Source organism: Amphimedon queenslandica, unplaced genomic scaffold, assembly GCF_000090795.2.
Source record: "Amphimedon queenslandica unplaced genomic scaffold, v1.1 AMPQUscaffold_13098, whole genome shotgun sequence".
Taxonomy (NCBI): Eukaryota; Metazoa; Porifera; class Demospongiae; order Haplosclerida; family Niphatidae; genus Amphimedon; species Amphimedon queenslandica.
Window position 1 is genome coordinate 51,426 of NW_003546666.1, and position 8,266 is coordinate 59,691.

The 8,266-nt window shown below is 34.1% G+C and overlaps 1 protein-coding gene across 1 annotated transcript; it reads right to left on the reverse strand.

The window, feature by feature from the left end:
• Positions 1 to 37: 37 nt before the first annotated feature.
• LOC105314119 (uncharacterized) lies at positions 38 to 7,849 on the reverse strand. Its single transcript, XM_020001221.1, has 22 exons — positions 7,754 to 7,849; positions 7,395 to 7,691; positions 7,044 to 7,319; positions 6,920 to 6,999; positions 6,647 to 6,857; positions 5,001 to 5,309; positions 4,864 to 4,959; positions 4,674 to 4,820; positions 4,433 to 4,620; positions 4,318 to 4,371; positions 3,359 to 3,496; positions 3,251 to 3,307; positions 3,130 to 3,189; positions 2,880 to 3,078; positions 2,465 to 2,770; positions 1,856 to 2,380; positions 1,628 to 1,776; positions 1,485 to 1,572; positions 1,283 to 1,386; positions 1,155 to 1,230; positions 302 to 357; positions 38 to 247 (listed from the first exon to the last, which is right to left on the reverse strand). Exons 1-22 carry the CDS (start codon positions 7,806 to 7,808, stop codon positions 38 to 40), a joined length of 3,681 nt encoding a protein of 1,226 aa, XP_019856780.1. The 5' UTR covers positions 7,809 to 7,849.
• Positions 7,850 to 8,266: the final 417 nt, after the last annotated feature.

Sequence of the window (8,266 nt, forward strand, 5' to 3'; positions counted from 1 at the left end):
ATTGCAACATTATAAGTTGCAACTTTAATCAAGTACATTAGTACAGCAAAATTCCAAAATTGGATATTAATTCTTGCAACTTTGTAATTGAGGCAGTCTTCCAATTCCACCCTTGAAAATATGTTTCCTGTTTTGTTTTTTTTTCATAACAATAGCAACCATCACAAGTCTGCATCTCTTCACATCCAATGGGGGGTACATATGCACCTACATCAGTAGCATTCATACTTCGTTGATAACTCCAGATCTAAAGGGTTAAAAGTTCATATGATTCAGTAGAAGGTTTAATTTCAGGAGATACTTTTAAATTCCATGGAATGTTGTAATCCCATTTTGTCCATTCAGAAAGAGCTTTTTCTATAGAAATTAAAAAATAAAAAATGTCACTGATTACCATTAATACCTTTGTTTAGATATGAGAGCTAGGAAACATAAGAGAAAGAGAAGGCAAAAGACTGAGAGACAAGAATAAAAGTCTTTAAAGACGTAGAAGAGATGTAAATAGATCTCTACATACATGTAATTTCATAGTACACATGAACATGAACTGAATAGCAAAAAAATTTTTAGCTACACAGTACCGTATACCGTATAGCGGGAAATTTTGGAGGGAATTAAATTTGGCGAATTTGGCGTTTTGATAGCTATTTGCCAAAATAAAACCCGCCATTTTGAGCTTTTATACGCATGCTCAATGGCACGTGGCCACTAATTCGCCAAATTAAAATCCGCCAATAACCAAAATTTAGCAATTCACCAAATTTTACTCCCTCCAAAATTTTCCGCTATACGGTAAGTGGCTTTTTTCAAGGGTTGCAAATTTTTTGGATTCTTTCCTGATTTGCAAAAATAAAATCTGCAAAAATCAATACATACACGTATGGTGCGTATGGTACACGTTGTACAATTCACAAAAATAAAATCTGTGAATTCAAATTTTAGTAGATTTCGTGAAATATAATTTCCTACAAGAAACCACTTATATGGTATATAAAATTATTAATATTATGATTTCTAACAGCAAAAATGGTACAATAATAAAGTCATACAAGCTATACAACTATCACAAAATACACTTAGAAAGTTTACCATAATTAGAATACAAGTCCAGACTAGTACTTTATATCATAGTTTTAACATTATACAGTACTTACTGTTTCTTGTAATATATCGCAATGTTGTGTCATTTAATGCTTTCATGTACATCTGCGTCTTCTTTGTAAAAATTTTCTAAGCATAATACATGTACATTAATTAGTAAACAATAAAAGGTGATAATAACCTCAATTTCAGTGATGGCATCCAATACTCTCATTTTTAGTTTTGATTTTTCATTCAAAGTAGGAATAGCTGGAGAGCTGTAAAATGTCCAATTTCGGGGTGGTTCTACTATGCAACAATTTTTATAAAACACATACACATAATACTTTTCAATTGTTGTAACATGTACGTGTAGGTTGATTATTATTATAAAAATTACTAACCTTTTTTTGGAATAAAATTGAGAAACATTCTTGATGCAAATATAGCTTTATCAATTTCACAAGACCCAATAAACAATATTATATTTGGCTAAATTATTAAAGTTATTATCTGATACATAAATACATAATACACTCTAACTTACATGTACAAATGCTTCACTTTCAAACTTCATTTCATCAATCAAAGCATGACATAGTGAACTTTTACCAACTCCAGAACGTCCAAAAATCAGTATTCTCATGCTTGCTTCTCTACGTGCTTTTTCAATCTCTTCTTTCAAATGTCTGATCACTGCAGGAGATACATGTACATAATAATTTTCACAATGAATTAAGCTAATGCTTTTTATGTGTGTGACGTGTGCTAATACTTTTTGATAAAATCTCAGACATATGTAAATCGGCAGTTGATGGAGGGACCTCCATTGGTAGAACCACATGACCATTTCCTTTTTGAGCTTCAGTAGTATAATAAATCTCATCAATGTTGTCATCTTTCTTTAATTCCTCATTCTCTTTTTCACTACGTGACTGCACGTCAATATTTTCTTTTTCCTCTCCTTTTAAAAAGCACTCAAATATATAACGAGAAACTACCATCACATCAGATTGACCAAATTCTTTTTCATCATCAAGGTTTTCAACATTTATTTTAGAAACTATCATCACACTAGAATGACTGGACTCTTCATCATCAAGGTTTTCAAGAAGCGTTGTAACCAAATCATCAAATAAATCATGATAAAGAAGAGGTTCTTCTTCATCTTGAGTAGCAACAACAAAATTGTTATCTCCGTATGGTTGATGAACAAAAAATGTGCTGGTAGGAAGAGGAGTAGATTCATTATTTGTATGAATGGGATATTCAAACCAACAACTGGATGAGTGATCATGAACTGAAATTAAATAGAATAAATAAATACATAAAATAAATCAATAAGCACGTATAAGCTTGCAATATAAACTTTAGCCACTATTACCAGTTAATAGTAAATATGACTCAACATTTAATTCTTCCTCTCCTCTTGAAAGGTACTGCACTGTAAAATGAGAAACTACCATCACACCAGAATGACCAGGTTCTTTATCATCGTTGTAGATTCCTGATGACTTTTCAAGTTTATCTTCATCACATAAATCATGATAAACAAGAGTCTCTTCTTGTGTTGAAGTAGCAGTAACATCATAATCTCCACGTAGTTGATTAAAGAGCGTCCAAACAGGAAGAGGAGTAGACTTGTTATTATCATCAATGGAAATGCAACGACTTGATGAGTCATCATCTCCTATAGACAAACAAATTTTATCAATAAATAAGTAAATAAACAAATAAATAAACATGCTATTTTATACTAATCAATTCCTTAACATAATACTCATTATACATATACTAACCATCTTTTGGTTGTTCAACTGGTGGTGTAACACAAAGAGTAGAAGCTTCATTCATTTGTGATATTTCTTCAGCTTCAGAATAAAAACAATAATTTGGTGAAGCCTGAGGTGATACAGTACTAGACTCAGTACTGGGTTCAATCATGATAGGATCAGTAATGGTGTCCAAATCATCATAAGGAGGGGGGCTATCTTCATTCTAATATTAGATGATAACAAATTATAATTGAACACAACCTACATGTATTACCTCATTCTTGTTTACAGTAGTTGGGTTGAAATCTCCAGGAACAGTGTTGTTGGCATTAGGCTAAGAGTATGAAATATAAAAACATCATCAAATTGTCACTATATAATGTAATGTAACTCACATCATTATGAATGTCATTAGACTGGCTCTTAATCTTGTAAGCATTAACCACACCTCTCTAATACAATAGTCATACTATATGTATGTATTAATTGCATTATTAATTTACCTTGTTAATATCTCCAGCAACATTATTATATTCAACATGTTGGACAGTAGGTGGTGGTACATCAGCAGTATCAGTCCTCCTACCAATAACAGCATAAGCAGCAGTGTTGCTACTGATAGTAACAGGAGATGTTTGTTCCTAAGATAACAAACATAGTAATGAATTTAACTAGGGAAAATGCAATGCATTAAGGGGCGAGCCCCTTATAGTTTGAAGCAGTCACTGAAGAAATCGTATTTGATGAATGTATATCTGCTTTGTTAGCCTAGGCTTGCTGCTAGAGAAGAAACATGGCCTAGAATAGATGTCATGATGCAAGCAGCTATAGCAGTACAGTACATGTAGCTTTCTCACTTGCATTCACCTTAGCAGAATCCTTTATACCAAGGAAAAGACTGTATATCTGCTTTTCCAACCTTTCTTCTTGCTAGAGAAGTTCTTAGACAGCAGTTTAGTCTTATCTTGCTGACTGTCTGCTGCAAATAAGCTCAGACTTGCTGATGGCCGCCATTTTATTCATTGTGACCACACCCGTTTTCATTGAAGATTAGGCTATTTAACTTTAATGATAGTTAGACGACCCTATCATGCCCGTACATACATACATACATACATACATACAGACGCTTTCTCGCCTTAGTGGGGCGAGCTCAGGCTCGCCCCAATTACAGATTGCCCACACAAATTTACATTGTGGAAATACAATGTGTCAATGTCAGTAAGAGTTAAGAATATTCATACATGTATAACCACACATACAGGTACATTATTTAGGTATATAAAGTAAGTTCTTGGGGTCAATCCTTTCCATTAGTGCATAACATAAAATGTTATCTTTTCTTTTCAAAACAAATGGACGCTACAGATAATGTAATCACTACACAGCAGTATTTTGGCAGTAAACAACATAATACTATTATGGCTTCATTGCGTTACAAACAATACTATTATGGTATTACCTCTGGTGGAGATGTAGTAGTGACATGAGAATTATTGTGTGAAACAGATTGTCCCTATAATAGACAAAATAGAACATATGTTCACAGCATTAAAACCATTATGAAGCTAGCATACATTTCTTATAGCTATTATTACATCTGAAGAAACATGATAAGGATCCACTATATTCCCTTGTACTGATACACTTGTTGGACCTGAAGATATTACACCATCAGTTGACACATCAATAGCAACTAGTCCAATAGGATCATGTATCTCATAATGACTCATCTCTGCTTGTGGTTGATGACAGGCAGCAATTTCTACATAATGATAATAATAATATCTAGTCATAATACAATGTATAATACTATACCTGAATTAAAGATTAGTTTTTCCTTCATAACTCGACGCTTACACATTAACAATACTGCTACTATAACTATTACTGCCATTATACATAAACCAGCACCAATTGCTCCAGAAATGGCATAAAGCATTGAGTTATCATCAGTTTCTGAACCTACAAAAGTATAATCACAATCATAAGTAAATTATACTCATACCACCAGTTTCCTCAACAGTGTGAGCTGGAGATGGTGAGATAGGCATAGTAGAATCACTATTTACAGTAGAATGCATTATAGGAATTGTGCTGCCACCTAAAATAACAACAAAATTAAATTAACATCAAAAAACATACTGATAGAAGAAGTAGTAGTAGAAGAAGCAACAGTCACATAAACTTGTTTAGGTTGTACACAGGTCCATGGAGCAATACTTCCATCATAAATAATGTCATGTGCTGTTACATCATATATTCCACTGGTTGATAGATATATTATTGTATTGCCTGGTCCAGTTATATTAAATGAGTTATTATATCCATTACTAGTATCATTAAATATCACATGACATCCATCAGCAGTTGATCCTGATACAAACACACACTGTACACTAACTGATCCATTCCCTTCAGTAGATACTAGCACATCTTGTGCATTGTATGTAGCTATAAATAAGATAAAACATGAACAGTCTACACGAAGGCGCTACACTTCTCTGAATACCAGAAGTGTAGGAAATCATATGGTTTCACTCATGCTGTAATGGATACTCATACTATTTTACTTATTTCTCTTACATAGATACTTAAACAGTGCTGTAACTAGCACCATTAAGAGAGGAGAAGTTGCTTGTTATAAAGAAACAAGTTTGGTTTTCATGTGCGAAGTTTAAGCAAAGATATGCCACCGTGAAAATTATTTGTTTAATAAGAATTGTTTGACTTTGATTTTTGTGCAAATCATTCACAGACTACCTGGAACCTCTAAAGTCTTTCCATAGACTTAGAAAGGTGTAGTCTACATGTCCTGCTAGTTTCAATCTTAATGGAGCAGATATAGCTATAGAAAAAGTGCCGTAAACTTGGTCACAATTAGGCGACCTAAAATGCTTGATATACAAGAGCTGTTCTCCTTATTTTACCATATACAGATAGAACCAACTCTCCTCCTTGCTACCGTAAACGTAAAAATTTTCGTGGCGGATAAATTTTCGTTTTTTTTCGTGGGCCACACAGATCCACGAAATTTTAATGCAAGGGTGTGGTGGCCACGTGACAGCCACACGTACTGACCATGAATATTACTCGTCTCTCTTTCACACTTCAGCATCTCTGCTTCCCAGATCTCCTTATATACATGGCAACCCCTGATAACTGAAAAGATAGTGAAGGTACACATGAGGTAGGCATCTCTGCAGGTGTGGCCATGTCGCCACGTGGTCAATAAATTAATAAGATTGGGTAACGCCTACCACGAAATTTTTAATGCACGAAAATTAATTTTTATGAAAAAATTCCAAAAATACGAAAATTTACACCACGAAAATTTTTACGTTTACGGTATTATCAAGAATGAGCTTCATCTGTCCTTCTGTTTAGGAGATACAGATCTACTTGCACAGCCACCGTCTTCACTTTTTAGCCATAAAGCAACTTTGATTTTTGTGCAAATCATTCACAGGGGTGCTGGGCTTTTGCCAAAGGGTCTGGTACTGTACTTACCTTTGCTTAATACATTGTGAGACTCCTCAGTTGCTGGGTCTTATTTTATTCAGGTAAATTTCCCCTCAAAGTTGCTATGTTTTTCAGAAATTGCCTAATTATCAGCTTATCAGCTACATGTGGTTCGAATTTTGAATGATTTTAATTATATTCATAAGCCATTGGCAATGAATATCATTTTATCAGTGACGTATCAGGAAGTGAAGCCATAAAGGACTCGTTCACAATTGTGTAGCGTCTTCGTGTAGACTGGAAGTTAAAACAATTAATTATAAACTTACAAAAATTAACTCTGGCATCATTTTCATTGATCACAAAATTCGGATTGATAACAGCAGTATAGTTTTTGCATGGTTCCAATCCAGTCACTTCATATGAAAATAACTTATCCTGTTCATCTACTTCAGTTACCCGGTTGTTTTCTGTTAACGTGTCATTTGGAGGATCAAGTTTACCAAGAATTGTAAAATCACAAGATAGTGTACTGTGTATCTAATGGAAAATATCAATACAAAAAATAAGGAATTTGATAATATTTTATTTACCAAGCTTACCAAGCTTGTAAGAGTAACAACAAGTTTTTGACTTGAGTAGTCGAAAGTCTTTGTAAGATTTGTATTGTTAATTGTATAATCTAACAAATAACAAGTATTATAATAATATTTATTTTATATTTACTTGCTGTGCTGCTGCAATTTCTTTCTTCTTGTGATACATATTGTCCAATAGATGCAATAATACTGACAATGAAATTAGTACAAGGTAATCCAGTAGTATTCAACCATACACTAGTACCAGTAGTGTTGATATAACTGATACCATTTACTGATACATTATATGTAGTAGCAGCAGCAATGCCTCCTGAAAATATATCATCAGAATAGAAAGAAGGAGGAGACCATGACAAGGACTGATCATCATTAGACCATTGTATGTCTTCAACTGGTGATATTCCTGTAAATAGATGTAATATAATGAGTAACAATATTATACCAAAATTAACTTTAATAACAATCTATGTGTACTAACCTCTTATTGTTAGTGTAGCACCAGTGTTAGAGAACACTTGTTGTAAAGGTGGATATGACACTATGTGACAACCAATTCCAATCCCATCATTAACAGGTAACCCAGTGATAGTAAGTACTGATGATAAGTTACCAGGACCTCCAGGATCAGTAAATGTGATGCTTCTTTGTTGAGCAACAGACTCTGTCAGTGAATCACTCCCTACTAGCCAAGTTAGTTCATTGCCAGTTCCTTCACAAGTAAAACTTGCTGTCTCATAAATAGGAACAGTAACAGAAGTAGGGCCAACTGTTATAACTAGAAGAACACAGAGTCAGACTTTAGTCTAGAGTCTTATTGTTTGTAGATTCATTACTTACCAGCGCCGTGCGTTACAGCACTCAGAAGAAGCACGATAGTAAGAGTTGACGCCATCAAGAAAGTTGTGGTGTTTGTGCTGTTTGGTTCTCCTCCTCGCCTGCATTTTTTTAATTTTTATACCGTAGGTCGGGTTATATTATATAGGCGGTAGCCTATATGTAGGATTGAGGTTGATTTTTCAAGATGGCGGCCGGTTTTATGATTTTCAAACACTTATAACTCTTTTATCTTACGTTGTACAGCCTTATAAATGGCTTAGATGAGCTCTCCTTCACTGAGCGATTCTCCTGGTACCTTTAAAGTGAACTGTAATGTAGCGGGAGCATTTCTGGAAAACAGGCCCAAATTCAAATTTCTGCAAAATTCTTCAGACTTTTTCTTCTTCTTCTTCTTTCATCTTCTTCTATGCACCGGATAATCTTTTAATCCAGAGAACTGCTCAAGTTGCCTTTTACATCATTCTTCTGGGCTTGGGTCAAGGACCACAAAGGTAGTTTCAAAAAGAAGCGAGA

Coding starts and splice junctions, on each gene's coding strand:
- LOC105314119 (XM_020001221.1), bottom strand. CDS start 7,808: ATGGCGTCAACTCTTACTATCGTGCTTCTTCTGAGTGCTGTAACGCAC. Junction 4,821..4,863: donor CACTGTTGAGGAAACTGGTG/GTATGAGTATAA, acceptor ATACTTTTGTAG/GTTCAGAAACTGATGATAAC. Junction 248..301: donor ACATTCCATGGAATTTAAAA/GTATCTCCTGAA, acceptor TTAACCCTTTAG/ATCTGGAGTTATCAACGAAG.